At 34.9% G+C, this 15,085-nt stretch overlaps 2 protein-coding genes across 3 annotated transcripts; both read left to right on the top strand.

Annotated features, from left to right (window-relative positions):
- Positions 1–686: 686 nt before the first annotated feature.
- Positions 687–11,507, top strand: LOC117924333 (plant UBX domain-containing protein 7). 2 transcript variants are annotated; one of them, XM_034842956.1, is made up of 10 exons: positions 687–919; positions 2,093–2,220; positions 2,320–2,433; positions 4,376–4,571; positions 6,953–7,030; positions 7,141–7,209; positions 8,997–9,140; positions 9,286–9,388; positions 10,576–10,841; positions 11,085–11,507. In XM_034842956.1, the coding sequence occupies exons 1-10, from the start codon at positions 821–823 to the stop codon at positions 11,247–11,249; spliced, it is 1,362 nt and encodes a 453-aa protein (XP_034698847.1). In that variant the 5' UTR covers positions 687–820; the 3' UTR covers positions 11,250–11,507. The 2 variants fall into 2 exon arrangements, with proteins under 2 accessions (XP_034698847.1, XP_034698840.1); XM_034842949.1 differs by having other exon boundaries at positions 688–919; positions 10,567–10,841.
- A 968-nt stretch (positions 11,508–12,475) lies between these two features.
- On the top strand, positions 12,476–14,222 carry LOC117923028 (trihelix transcription factor ASR3-like). The gene is made up of 2 exons (XM_034841291.1): positions 12,476–13,115; positions 13,802–14,222. The coding sequence occupies exons 1-2, from the start codon at positions 12,497–12,499 to the stop codon at positions 14,107–14,109; spliced, it is 927 nt and encodes a 308-aa protein (XP_034697182.1). The 5' UTR covers positions 12,476–12,496; the 3' UTR covers positions 14,110–14,222.
- The last annotated feature ends 863 nt before the right edge of the window (positions 14,223–15,085 follow it).

Here is a 15,085-nt window from a genome sequence, read left to right as displayed (position 1 = left end):
TAATATAAAAAAATAATATCAACAATAATCATAACATATAATATTAATATTCTAAATAATAATATTAATAACATGTTAATAATAAAAATAATGAAGTATATAAAGCACAAAAGAAAAAGAATAATTTTTATAATAAAGCTAAAAAGTCTTAGGGAAAAAAAATAATAAAGAAAAGATATAATAGGCATAGACTTAAAAGATGAAAAGTTTAAGTTATGCTTAACTTTATAACTTTTACACCTTTCAGCCTAATGGTGACTATAGACCCTTTTGGATAATTTTTCTTTTTCTATATTTTTTTTTGTTATTTCTTTATTTTCTCATGTTCATAAAAAGTTTTATTTTTTATATTTTATATTAGAATAATGGCAAGAGAAAATTGAACAAATTTAAATATCATATAATTTTTTATGAGTTCATTTGAATAAATTATTCTACAAATTTTATATCTTGTAAATTTACTAAAATTAAAATCAATTAAATTTTATTTATCATATATTTATTTTTTTACTTTTTTTTATATATATTTTAAATTAAGGGAGGAGTCCTAATATAAAAAGGATTTGGACTGTGAAACGAATTAGAATTGGCAAATGATTTTTTTTAAAAAAATTATAATTTCTATATATACAGAGAGATACCTATGTGAAATACTTAATAAAAAAAAATAAAAAAAAACCAGAAAAAGGGGATTTGGGTACGCTGCTTTCCAGAGTGTCCTCCCGTATCTCTTTCCATCTCTAACCCTAGAAAATCCTTCAGCATCGATTGGGGTTCAATCGGTTATCGATTAGGATTTTGGTTTGAGAATCTCTGGAAGATGGAGAGCATTCTCTCAGCTGACAAGCAAAGCATGGTCTCCTCCTTTCTGGAGATTGCCGTGGGTCAGTCCGCCGACACAGCTAGGCAGTTCTTGCAGGTTACTCTCGGTTCACATCTCTCTTCTTTTTTGCGCTTTAATTGCTGTTTTTTTTGTTACATTTTGTAGAAACTATGGGTTATTGTTGATGGGTTTCGGTTTGTTGTCTTACATTTAGAAGATCAGGGAAAAGGGGAAAAAAAAATATAGAATTTTGAATGTGGAACTGCAAAACTGAATTTCTGGAGTAGAAGAAGGTGAATTCGAAGCTGTATTAAGTACATGAATGGATGGTGTCTTAATCCCTTCAATGATAGGTAAACAAAGAAGAAAATGGCGAACTTTTATTCTTAAATTGAATGATTAACCGATCGAATTAGACGTGAATGAGGGAAATTGTTACTTGTGCCTAGTTTTGTGTGTGTTTGTGCTAATATGGGTATGCAAAGGTTGAGATTTGCTGATGAGTTGGTACACGTGGTAATGGTGAGGAATATGCTATGCTTGCTGATTGGGTACCAAATATCTGGCAATGTTATTAGTGAACAAAATGTCGATACTAGGGTTGAGATATTTCTATATCCTATTTGGAATACTTGTGAGCTTGTTGAATTGATATTTTATTATTTGTGGGCCTTCTTGATAGAAAAAGTACAACAATAAATTATCCCATGGTAGGAAGAGTTTGTATCCTGAGGCACATTGTAGCCCATCTGAGCCCAGTGGTCAGGGAAAGGGCAGAGATTTGTGTAAGAGGCACAAGGTCTTGGGTTTAATTCCTGCCACTAGGAATTCCTAGATTACTCAGTGTTGGCTGTGGCGGGTGCAGTCAGTGAACACGGGGTTAACCTGGTGTAGCCCCTTTGGTCTAGGGCTGAAATGTCGCCTTGCACTATGAGGTTATAAAGTACTAATCTGGAGGCCACCTTTTTTTTAAGCACTACCCTTTATGCTCTTAGAAAAAGGAAAAAGAAAAACAAAAGAAAATGAAGATAAAGAAGAAGACTCTTACTGAATCCTCAAATTTTCTATTAATGTGGATTTCACAAGATAGGAATGATCAAACTTCAATTTGACTAACTTTTTGGAGGCCCATTTTCTAGATTATGTAATTTAGAGCTCTCATTTGTAGAATGTCAGAACTATATGGCTATTTATATATTTTTATGTTGTACTTTGTAAACCATACTTTGTCGTTATATGAAACTTAATGGCTGAAAGTTATGGGGGCAGGCTACAAGCTGGAAACTAGAGGAAGCTATTCAGCTGTTCTATGTTGGGAATGAAAGTGGAGCCATGGCTACGTCTTCATATTCTCCACCAATAGAAAATATTAGTCCCCTGCCTGATCAAAGTTCAAGGTATGTTGGGAAAATGATTTAAACTGACATGTTATTCATATTTGATTGTTTTTCTTTTTATGTGTATTTCTCAATGTTGCCTTCTTTACCTTGGCTCAGTGGATCAAGAAAGGACATTGAAAATGAAAATGTTGTACAAGATGATGGAGATGAAGTACGACCTCCATTACCGGTGATAAGGGAGGCTCTTTATGATGATCCTATGTTGTATGGGTATGTTTCTCTTCTTTCTTCCTTTTCCATTTTAATTGGGAGGCTTCCATATAACTTCAAGCATGATTGGTAATGGTATTGTTCAACTTCTTATGTGTGCTTACATTTTATTCTAATTTTCTTTTAGAATAATGCAAGAAAAGTTGCTCCAGTGTGTTGGTGTTCTGACTTCTTATTTTTGCTTGCATTTTATTCTAATTTTCTTTGAGAATAATGCATTGAAAAGTTGCTCCAGGGTTTTAGTTTTCTTTAAAAATCTTCTCTTTGTTGTTTTGTTATTGGCATTTGTGGCTCATCAAAATAGCCAGATATAACCATGGACAAAAGAACGGGATATATCGCTGATTTTTGGTCAATATATCGGGTGTCGGGCCTGCCCAACACGATATGTGGAAGGATATTTTTTTGGACCAAAATTTCCAATTTTATTTGCATTTATTGTGGATTTTTTGGTGATATATCGATATTATGCCAATATTTCGGTAGTATCACTGATTAAATTGGAACCACGTCAGCACCTTTTCTTAAAAAATTTAAGCTGCCCAATTCTAGCCCAACAAAGAAAGCCCACTCACAGTTCATTCAACCCACTATGTGTTGTGGCCCATTATGGCTCCCCAATAAATTCACTATTCTTTCCTTTCCCACTTTCGATGTGGGATAACTTCTTTAAGAAATAAAATTAAATAGCACCAAGGCAAGGATTGAACCTGGGTTGCTGCGGCGTGAGCTTGACGGGAACCACTAGAGTATCTCTCTTGTTGTGCAATATATGCACATGCAAATTTATACATATGCATATATATTATTTAAATTAATTAAAATAAAAATATTATAAATATATCAATTTTAATTACCTTACTATGTTTTCTATGTAATATTTAAATACAAATAATTATAAATTTATAATAAAATTATCAATATTTTTAGATTAAAAACCTTATTTCAAACTAAATATTATAATTTTAGATTTAATGCATTTTAAAATTCGATATATTATTACAAAATGTCACAAAATATGTTATATTTGTTTTTTTTTTTTTAAAAAAAAGCCTTGAATATGTATATTAGTTCTTATTTATCATTTTTAGAGTTTTTCTCAACATTTCCATGAGTTTTGATTAATTTTCGCCCCATTGATATTTTGTGTTAATATTCATCGATATTTTCCTTTATATTTGTAAAATTAAGTCATCGAAATATCCGTCAAAACAATATTTTCATCATTGGATATAACCATATTTTTGGAAAATTTTATCTAATAAATTCATTTTTATCTTGCCTTTCTCCTCTAGTAATTGTGATGCCAGTGTGTATATGGTGACAAGGAATTGGACTAGCTAGGGATGAGATTGGTTGTTTTTTTCTGTTTCATTATATTTATTCTCTAAGAATGTTTTGTTGTGTCCATAAAGGGAATTCTTGTTTATGTTTTTGATTTTGAAGGCATGGATATTAACATAGACTATGGTGCTTGGATATTTGTTTTCTCCTTTGCAATAGTAAGTTTCAAAAATGGTACTGTCTGCTAACAGTCCTCTTTCCTTTCCAGTTACTTGTGCATCTAAAGCTACACTTTTTAACTTCTATTACAGTTCATGACATATATTTTTTCTAGCAAATGCTTTAGATTATTTATTCAACCTGTCTTTCCTAATTCTTGTTTACTTGGTTCCTGAGGTAAAATGGTTTTGGTGGGAACTCATATCAAACAAATTTTGCACCTATTTTATTTGTCTGGTTTCTGTTAGTTTGCTATGTGTTCCAGATTTGAAAAGTTACATAATGATTACTCAAATACCTGTTTCTGTGCACTTCTGATTTGTCTGCCTACTTCGCTTTCCCTACCATTTTGTTGGTTGTAGCTTAACATGCTCAGCTGTTTCCTTTTATTATTTATTGTAATTTAGTTGTGAATTTTGTTTTTTCTATTTTGATGTAGAGTATCAAGAGGAGGATATCCTTCACATGAAGCAAGTTCTTTAGTTGCATTCCGTAATTTTGATGACGAGATGAAACGCCCAGGGATTTGGGAATCAGAAAAAGGTGCTACATCTACGGCAGAAAATTCTCGAGATAATCTTGCTTCGTTATATCGGCCTCCATTTGCTTTAATGCACCATGGACCTTTTGAAAAGGTAAACAGCTGTTTTCTTGTGAAGAACATTGCTGCACAGTTCATGTATTACAAAATTAATAACTATGAGTTGAAATGACTGTATCAGTGGCATTAGGTATTTGTGTTATAATGTCATAATATTTTTTTTCCTTGACAATCACCAATCATGAATTATTGTACTATTTTTCTAGCTCTTCTTTTGCTCAAAATGTAAAATTTAATTAAGAATCTCATGTAAAATACTACATTGAGCTGTAAAAACTAAAAATTGCCAGTTTTCTAATGACCAATGAGTAAGAGGATGAATACTGAATACTAAACAAGCAAGCCTCAAGCAACTAGCTATTGGACCTGAGAGTCTAGCATTGTTGAAAGGTTTGAGGGATGCATTGTCTGCAGGATATAGAAACCTTCAAGTGGAAGGGGATTTAACAATTCCTCCATCTTGGGTGAGTTAGGGAAGAAGAGGGGCATGGAAACTGGATGGTGGAGTTGCAAGTCTGTTGACTTTTTGAGAGTTTTAGATTGTTTCTTCTTTTGGAACCCCAGTTCGGCCAACCATGTGGTGGATTGGTCGGCTAATACAGAACTTTAGGGGCACTGGACGCGGTCTTTTGTTGTTGACTCTCCGTAATTTTCTTTTTCACCCCTTATGGTGCAGAAGCTTGTTATCATGCTTCTTTTCACAGTGTTGGTTGGAGGGATATCTCGGCCTTCATTATGTCCCTTTTATGTAATAAATTTGTTTGCTATTAAGAAAAAAAATCCCTCCACCCAGTCCTCCCTTTTTTGATAGTAAACACACAGTTGTCCTTTAGACCTTTTCTTTTCTATTTTTTTCCCCTTCCCCCTAATAAGTTTTCACTTATTTTTCTTTTCCATTGAAAAATTAATGATTGCCAAATTGATCCCCTTACAAATGCTTGGAGGCATCTTGAAGCAAGCAATCACTGAATAGGCCAATATATTCTCCTGAAAACCATGACCATTTGTGTTGCCTACAGGAGAAATTTTGGTTTCTCTTGAAAAAATTATTCAAAACTTTCATAGCTTAGTTTTGCTAGAAAGCTAAGGACTTCTGAACTCTCTCCCTCTCATATTAGATTTGCATCTTTCTTACTTGTATGCTGTACAAATCATCTAATAAAAACCACTCTGCAAAAAAGACGTGTTATTTATGATAATTCTGCTGGTTTGATGTTCACCTTTCTTTCAAGATAAGAAAGGTTGGCAATAACTTTACCATGGAAAAATAGGTTGAGGCTTATTAGTAGGGCTTTTTACTTCTGGAACTGGGGTAATATTGGTGTAATTTAGACTTCCAAGATGCCATCACTAGGGAAAAAATATGTACAGTGGAAGAAATCATGTGCAAAAAGATGCTGATATTGGAAAAATGTGGATAGCATGATGTCTAGGCCAAGATACTTTGAAGGGTCAGTTCGGAAATTGGCTTCTTTTACTCAAAAACGAAAATTTTGAACTTTCTGGTTCTTCTTGGAGTGACTTCATCTTCCACCTCTTATCTTAAAATGATTGCCTTAAAAGAAGTTTTCTATGTAGCCTGGATATGTTTAAAGAGGGACTGTGTCATGTCTTCAACCGCTATTAGCTAATGTTTTCATGACTTTTTGTGTGTTACCTTTCCTAAGCCAATAGTTCATGATCTTATCAATATGATTATTTGACTTAAGGAACTAGGGCTATCTGAATGTAATTTAAAATTCTAAGCCACATGGAAAACTTCTAAAACACATGGAAAAAATATGGACAATGGCAGAAATCTTGTCCAACAATATGCCAATTTTGAGATGCTTTGAAGTGTCAGTTGGAATTGGCTTCTTTATCTCCTCAACAACAAAATCCTTTTAGGAGTCCTGGGTTCCTCTTGTAGAGACTTTGCCTTGCACCTCTTGTCAAAAATTGCTTGCCTTAGAAACAGTTTGCTATATCGCATGGTCTCTTTTAAGGAGGAACCCTGTTATGTCAGGCACTGCAGTCCTCCACTCCTTTGCACGTCTTGTTCACCTCTTGAATGTTTCTAGAATTTTGGAATAATATTTTTGGGCACTCATGTAGCCAACAAATATCAAACATGCAGTGGATATGTCATTGTGTGGAAAATAAATATAGTTGTAGGGATGATTAAAATAATGGAAGAGGAAGAAGTGTGGTAGAAGCAAATTTATTCCTGAAGCTAAGAGCTTTGCATCCTTTTATCAACTTATTAATTTTTAAAAGGAGCTCTTTTTAAGCTTGTGTTTGGAGTCATCATCGTATTTTAATTACTGACTATTTAAAAATTAAACAGATATTTGTTTAATCCAAAAAATCATATTGAGTTGGAGAACTTAATATGACTTGTTTCAGTGCTTTTACTAATTCATGATACAAATGCAGGCAAAAGTTGCTGCTGCCGGTCAGGATAAATGGCTCCTGGTAAACTTGCAATCCACCACAGAATTCAGCTCACATATGGTAGTGTTCTCTGAGCCCTTTCTTTCTCTTAATTTGAACAATTCTTTTTTTCCCCTTCATTGGAATTAAGACTCACTCTTGGTATTATGCATATACTTGCTTATCTGAAGCTTAATCGGGATACATGGGCAAATGAAGCTGTGGCGCAAACTATTAGTACAAATTTCATCTTCTGGCAGGTTAGTATCATATTTTGATTGTCATTATTTTTCATGAATAGTCTTTTGTGCTTTTGCTTTGTCTTTGCATTTAGGGCTCACACCAGGAATTCTTCATTGTCCTCTACCAGACAAAGTATGGTATTTTAATATTATTTGATTTGCATAATGTCACAACTTTGCTCAAATGACCCTCCCTTGAGTTTATAGGGGGGGGGGGGGAAGACTGACCTAGCAACGTCAAGCACCTTGAGATGTCTACGTGTCGCACGTGAACTTAGGAAAGGCTTAAGTTTGTGACAATAAATTACATTTCATCAGTATATTGCAAGTTACATGATCTTATCCAGGGACTTATTTCATGAAATTCTGTCTAACTTTGGTGTGAAAACAAACATATGATTAGATGTTTAAAGTTGTAGATTTTTATATCTTGAATTGTCATAATATCATATTAGTGTCAATATGTAAAAGATTGAAACAATGATGGCAGCACTCTACATGCTTAGGCATATGAGTATCCATGAGACATGATCAACATGTGGTTCCTGTTAAGAGATGATAAATATTTAATAGTACTGGAATGGTTCTTTGATGGCATTGAAATCGTAATAAAGGTTTGAAAGAAACCAGTGTTACTAAAGATTGATTAAGATTTTCGAATTCTTCATAAAATGCAACTTCGATAAATATATATTTCTTCAATTTCTATGAAGAGAAATTTTATAAGAACTCTAGAACCTCAAAGATGTAAACCATAGAGGCACTTTTCATGCAGTGAGACCTTTGCCAATATTATGGAACTAGCATAGTGATAACATGCCCTTTAAAACAAATTATGGTTATTTTTGTGATGTTTGTGAGTTCTTATCTAGTTGCTCTTCATGATTGATCAATTTCCACAAATTGATTATTGGAAGATTGGGGTAGGGAGAGGATGGGCTTTGGGGTGGCATGGGGGGGTTTTAGATGAGTGGATCGTGAGTCTTTAAGGATAGGTGAGAGGGGGTTAGAGATCTAAAGGAATGCTTTGTAGAATCTGGAGATGGTCTTAACTCCTGAATAAAGTTTGCCATAAATGAATCCCCAAGGGCCCTTTTCATAGAAAGCCAATGGGGAGCTTGCTAGTGGGTGCAGGACCATCCAGAAGCCAAGGTTTGCCACTTGGGGACTGGCTTACATGTCCTTGGATGCTGGTGGATCTTTCCCTCTCATCTAGTTGAAATAAGACCACTTCTAAGATTTGCTAAGTTTATGCTGGACCGCCTAAGCTTTATGTCCGACTTGTTTAGTAATAATATTATGAGGATGGCATGTCCTAAAATACAGTAACTTCGAGGGAGGGAGGAGATTTCCCAGAGTTGACCATGGATGGAAATAAGCTGGGCCACCTCCTTTACTTGGGAAGAGGGATGTCTCCTTTAATTATTTAAGAAGGGAGGGAGGAATCTGCCTCTACACTTGAAAAATGCCCCTTCATGTGACCTAGCAAGAAAACATTTCATGGGGAGTGTTTTTGTTGACCAATATCCCCCCACTCAGAAAGTGGGATAAGAACATGTACCTCTGCATTTGGTATGGATTGGCATCTGCTTTGTGAGGGCATTTGAGATGTTTGGGCTCAATGCAAGGATAGCAATCCACTGCAAAGCATAATTTTTCCCTAGAGATCTGAGTGGATTAGTGGGAATCTCTTGGACATTGCAGTGTTGGTTCAATGTTGTTTGTTTTGATGCTGATAAAATTTGTAGTTTATACCTCATTATCTGATGTTTATGATTATATTCATCCCTATGTTGTGAATATAGGTATATGATGATACAAGTGAGGGCAAGAAAGTCTGCACCTACTACAAATTGGATTCTATTCCTGTGGTTCTTGTGATTGACCCCATCACGGGCCAAAAGATGCGCTCATGGTGTGGAATGATTCAACCAGAGCGTTTGCTGGAGGTATGTTTTATAGTTATGTATGTTGTTGGATTTCCTCTGCATGATCATGTAATACGAAAATGGCTAAGGAATATCACTGTAAAAGAACTTGAATCTGTGAATCCTGGACACTGTATTGACAACCTGAGACAACTTTCAACTGTAGGATCTATTACCATTCATGGAGGGTGGCCCCAAGGATCATCACGTCACTCTATCTCATAAACGTCCAAGAGAAAGCTCTCTGACTCCTCCCCAGAAAATTCAAGGTATACCAGGCTTTCTTGCTCTTTTCTTCTGGTCATTATCTCATACTTCTGACACAATATGAAAGTGGGACATCGTTCGTTTAACTGGTGATGGTTTTTCAAAAATAATTGTTGATACTCTTTCCATGTTTGGACCAGTTTGTTAAATTGGTTCTTATTACCATTGGTGTTTTCAGCAACGTAACTGTGGGTTTGAAAGTAAGTTTTTTCATTTCATAATCTGATCCAAAAGACAGAATCTTAGGTCAGCAGATTCAAATTTTGGAATTTTAAATCAGCAAATGTAGAAATCCCAATCTTAAATCAAAATCCAATTATACAGACAGCCTTAGTGGAAAGATTAGATTATATCCAAAATTATTGAAGGTTCCCTTCCAAAAATATGGTGTCCCATTCAAGAGTTTTTGTTTAGATGCTAGGAAGTTGTTTAAGAATAGTTTGTTCTTCTTTTGTTGCAGTGCTGCTGTTTTGTACTCAGCAGTACTATTTCTGTTGCTATGGGGGAAGCAGCTGTTTCAGATTGTTTATGCCCATACTTGATTACATTATTCTAATTCAAATTGTTTCTCATTTGCTTCTAATTATTCAAACCTGAAATTTCATATCCACTTAGCATGCACAGATTCCATATCTCTATCTCTTGAGTTGTTTTCATGATGCAGGCATGGTAGTCAAAATATTGAAGTGTAATGTGGTACAAATTTTCAAAAGAAAAAACAGTGCACGCCATTGATATATATCGCAACAAGTGTCTTACAATACACTGGATGTGTGTATGATACATGCACATTTAATAATCCTTTCTAATGGGTGCCAAGAAAATATGAATTTGAATTTTCTTTCTTTGAGAAGATTATTATGTAATTGTTTAGAAGGTACTTCAAGATGGAGAATATTTATTTAGAAATTCTCTTTGGTCTCATTTTGACTTTGCTATGAAAAAAAAAATTCCATTTGTGGTGCTAGGTATCTAATGTTGATTTATTTTGCTTTTATTGTATTTTTTTTTTCTTGTTTTTATTGTCAATGGATTACAAATTTGATGTCAAACAGTATTTTTGTTTTATCATTTTGTTGGGGGAAGTGATTCTCCCTCTACTTTAATGTTCTTTATACTTTTGAGTATTTTTATTGATTGATTTCATAAATTTAAATAAATCTGATTCCAGTAATCTCAGTGGCTGCAGATGAAACTAATGAAGAAGATGAGGAAGTGCAATTGGCATTGGCAGCCTCTATGGCAAGCATGAAAGACCCTAGTGGACTGACTTCCAAGGAAAAAGATGTAACCACTACTGACAAGAAGGAAGAGATGTGTTCAGCTAAAAAGCCTGAATATCCTCCTCTGCCCGAAGAACCCAAGGGTGATAGGAACCTTCTTTGCAGGGTTGGAGTCCGTCTCCCAGATGGCCGCCGGATCCAGAGAAATTTCTTACGTACTGACCCAATACAGGTAAGATTTTTCATGCAAGATTATGCATCATTCTGGCCCTCTGTATTCTGTTACCCACATCCACATTTTGGCTCTATGTTGATGTTGAATTAACACCTAAGTGAGCATGTGACATTGGTTCATCTATTTTCCCCATCAATCATATGGATGTACCGCATGGTGGGATTGTTGGCTTTTAAAATGCTTATGCACAGTGAACAAAGATCTGGATTTGAGTGTTTTACTGCTTTTCTTGTTTTGCAGTTGCTTTGGTCGTTCTGCTATTCTCAACTTGAGGAAGCGGTTTCACGGCCATTCCACTTGACCCAGGCAATACCAGGGGCTTCACAGAATCTGGACTATGATAGAGAATTAACCTTTGAAGAGTCAGGACTTGCAAACTCTATGATCTCGGTTACATGGGAATGAAGATGGGGGTGTGGGCACTGTTTTACTGAGTTGCTTCAACTGCTAGAGTCTGCATTGAAGAATTTTGGTTCAAACTGTTCTTTATTTCTTTCTTTCTCTGTAAGTAGAGACTTTGTTTAAATGGATGGATGGGGTGTTTGGACCAGAAACTTAATATTTGACATTTTGTTTACTGTATATACTCCATGTCAGGGGCATGGGATTTGTACTTACTTTATATTAAAGTTATTTTTGCACTTTTGCAAATTTGTTGATTAATGGGTTCAATTTCTTAATTCCTTCAACAGATGTGAGTGTTTGTAGTTTTGGGTTTTGGTTTTTAGCTAATACCATAAGTAGAAAGTTTGCTTTAGCTTTTAGAAAGTTTGAAAATGGGAAGCTATCAGAAAAGGGGTCAATGCCTTTTTGTTACTTAAATGGTGGTACTAGCTACTAAAGGCTCTAAAGCACAATGTAATTGTAAAACAATGGGATTTTTTTTTTTTTTTTTTGTGAAAAATTAATTAATATTTAAAGGTAAATAAAAAAAAGTTTGAACATTTTTACATATTTTTTTTAATCTCATTAAAAATTAGAAAATAAATAAATAAAAGAGAAAAGAAGAGTTAGGATGGTAGGCAGTAGCCAAAATTTGTGAACCCCACAAGTACCGTGGTAAAAGATGAATAAATAAGGATGGGGTCCACGGATTTTGGCGCTTAGTATTAATGTGGGACCCACGATGTCCTCGACTATGTGGAATCTGCCACACCAAATCACTCCCACTTCTGGTCCTCCAAAAGGAAACATTTTTTTTTTACAACATTTTAATTTATCGTCTACACGAGAAATTCATTTCACTACTCCACGGCACGGCTCCTGCCACGTGGAAAAGTTCAATCCACTGCTCACGTGCTGCTCTTTTAGACTGGCTTGCACTCATCATTTCCCTCCTCTCTCTTCATTTACAATTTTATTATGCTTCTTTTTTTAAAAAAATAAATTAAATTAAAAGTCTTTTTTTATTAAATTACTTTCCATGTTGGAAAATATTTTATTTAAAAATCAAGGTAAAGTTATTTCTCCTTTTACTTTTTAAGGTTAATAACAAGATTATTGTTAAGTTTTATTATTTTTCTCTTTTTTAAAAAAAAAAAAAAAGGAAAAAGAAAGAGGCAATAGTAAACCCATTTTCCAAGCACCTATTCTCTCTACTGATCACTTCATTGGGCACACAAGCACACTTTTTTCTCAGAGATGCCAAAGCCATGTCCGAACCACCACCCACGGCAGCCACAACGCCCCTCAACCCCCACCACGTCGTCTCCACCGCCGCCACATCATCCTTACAGAGTCGGGAGTACCGGAAAGGCAACTGGACCATCCAAGAAACACTCATCCTAATCACAGCAAAGAAGCTCGACGACGAAAGAAGAATCAAGGTCAGCTCCACCCCCCCGGATCCCTCCTCCAGCGCAGCCAAACACCACTGCCGAACCGGCGAGCTCCGGTGGAAATGGGTTGAGAACTACTGCTGGAGCCACGGCTGCCTCCGCAGCCAGAACCAGTGCAACGACAAGTGGGATAACCTGCTTCGCGACTACAAGAAGGTCCGCGAGTACGAGTCCCGCTCCTCCGCCGCAGCGGCCTCCGGTGACGAGCACCACCCTTCGTACTGGAAAATGGAGAAGCACGAACGAAAGGATCGGAATCTGCCGTCGAACATGTCCTCGGAGGTCTTCGAAGCCCTCAACGAAGTGGTCCACCGGAGATACCCACTGAGAACCATCGCACAGCCGTCTTCATCCTCAGTTCCATCACCGGCTCCGATCTCCGTGCGGCCACCATCCCCACCGCCGCCGCCGACAACAGCGCCGGCGGCTTCAGGTACTGTAATTGTATTATCCAGAATGAGAAATTTTCGCCCGGTTAGAAGATGATTTGGTCAAACTTGCAGTGTTTGAAAACTCTGCAAACATTTATTACAAAAATTTCAAATTATTTTATATGCCACCGTACGCTCAGGACTATAACATTAAACTACACCCTACCAAATTCACCGTCGATGTTATCTCTGTACCTTATTCCATTCTATGTCTTTTCTGTCATGTATTGCTACCGTCTGATGTTTTGAAAATTTCAAAATGTTGATGGGATCAAGGGTCTGGGTTCTGGGTTAGTAAGCCTTCAATGGTGGACCTGCAAATATTTTTGGGCAAGATACGATGCTGCACGGAGATTCGGTACCCAATAGCGATTGATTTGATTTGGATTTTTCCTTTTTTTTTTTTTTTAAATAATAATAAAATAATTTTTTTTTAATTTTAATTTTATTTATAGAATGAAAAAGTCCAAACATGATGGGAAGCTGTGGGTTCAAAGCTGCCTAATCATTTTCCTAGTGAATTTTGGGTACTTCAACACAACACAACACACGAAATAAATAAATTGCATTTTCAGCATATATTAAAACTTTATTCTAAAGTATTTAATTATGAAAAATAAAATAATTTATCTTATTATATTTTTTATTTTTCAGAAATTGATTAGTTGGATATTATTTTCTGTTGTAGAAACATCAGACTCGTCCGAGACGGAATGCAGTGAGAAATTGGAATCCAATACGAAACGCAGGAAAGTCCGAAATATCGGGTCGAGCATAGTTCGTAGTGCTTCAGTTTTGGCCCGAACTATGAAATCCTGCGACGAGAAGAAAGAGAGGAGACACCGAGAAGTAATGGAGCTAGAAGAACGAAGAATGCAAATTGAAGAAACCCGAAATGAAGACAACCGGAAAGGAATTAACGGTCTCGTTTCGGCTGTTAACAATCTTTCGGGTGCCATTCAGACTCTAATTTCGGGTCGCCAAAGCCAGACCTAATTAGTTGCCAAACCCGCCCATTTTTTCCGAGATTTCGGCAACTTGAAATTTGAAAGTGACATTATTTCGGTTAGCCCATTTTATTTATTTAAGGGAAAATTATTTTTTCTCTCTCCTTTTTTTTTTTTTAATTTATTTATTTTTTATTTTTTATTTTTAATTTCAGTTATTTGTTCCCTTTATTGGGCAATCATCATGGTCTATACATATATTTTTTAAAAAGGTGTAAATTTATTTCCTTGAACATTTTTTCTTCTTATTTTCTTCCATTAATGCTTTTTCTCAAACTTTTCATGATTTGATTTAATCTCACCAAAGTTATGCTTTTTCTAAGCTTATTCTTCTTTTATAAAAAATGAACACTTCCAAACTATTTAAATTTTAAAATGAATTTTATTTTGTTTTATTATTTTATTGTTTTTTATGATAAACTGATTAACTTTATTATTATTATTTTTACTCTTTCTTTGTTTATTTTATAACGTCCAAATTAATACTTAGGGTCTATTAATTTGGATAAGGGAAAGTGTCAAGGAAGAGAAGAAACATTCTCTTGTTTGATTCATTGTGAAAGTTGAAAAGAAAATAAATAAAACAAAAATATTTTAAAAATTTATACATAATGATGTAAATTCTATTTATACCTATTTATAGGTGTAAATAAAGTCGCTTCAGTTGGTTTTTAAGTCAAATATGAATTGAATTGATATAATCGATTTAAATGTGTTCAAAACTAAACCGATTAGATTTAAAATGAAAAACCAAATGAAACCAAGTCTTTTAAAGTCAGTTTGGTTCGATTTTCATGAATTGGTTTTTATCCAACTCAATCATTCAGATTTGAAATAAAAAACCGAATCAAACCAAACCTTTTAAGGTTGATTTAGTTTGGTTTTCATGAATTGGTTTTGACTCAACTTAATAACCTTTTTAGTCCTTAGTCGAGTTGTAAATTTGCTTTTGTTTTAAACCCAAC

Source organism: Vitis riparia, chromosome 1, assembly GCF_004353265.1.
Source record: "Vitis riparia cultivar Riparia Gloire de Montpellier isolate 1030 chromosome 1, EGFV_Vit.rip_1.0, whole genome shotgun sequence".
Lineage (NCBI taxonomy): Eukaryota > Viridiplantae > Streptophyta > Magnoliopsida > Vitales > Vitaceae > Vitis > Vitis riparia.
This window is presented reverse-complemented; position numbering and strand designations above follow the sequence as displayed.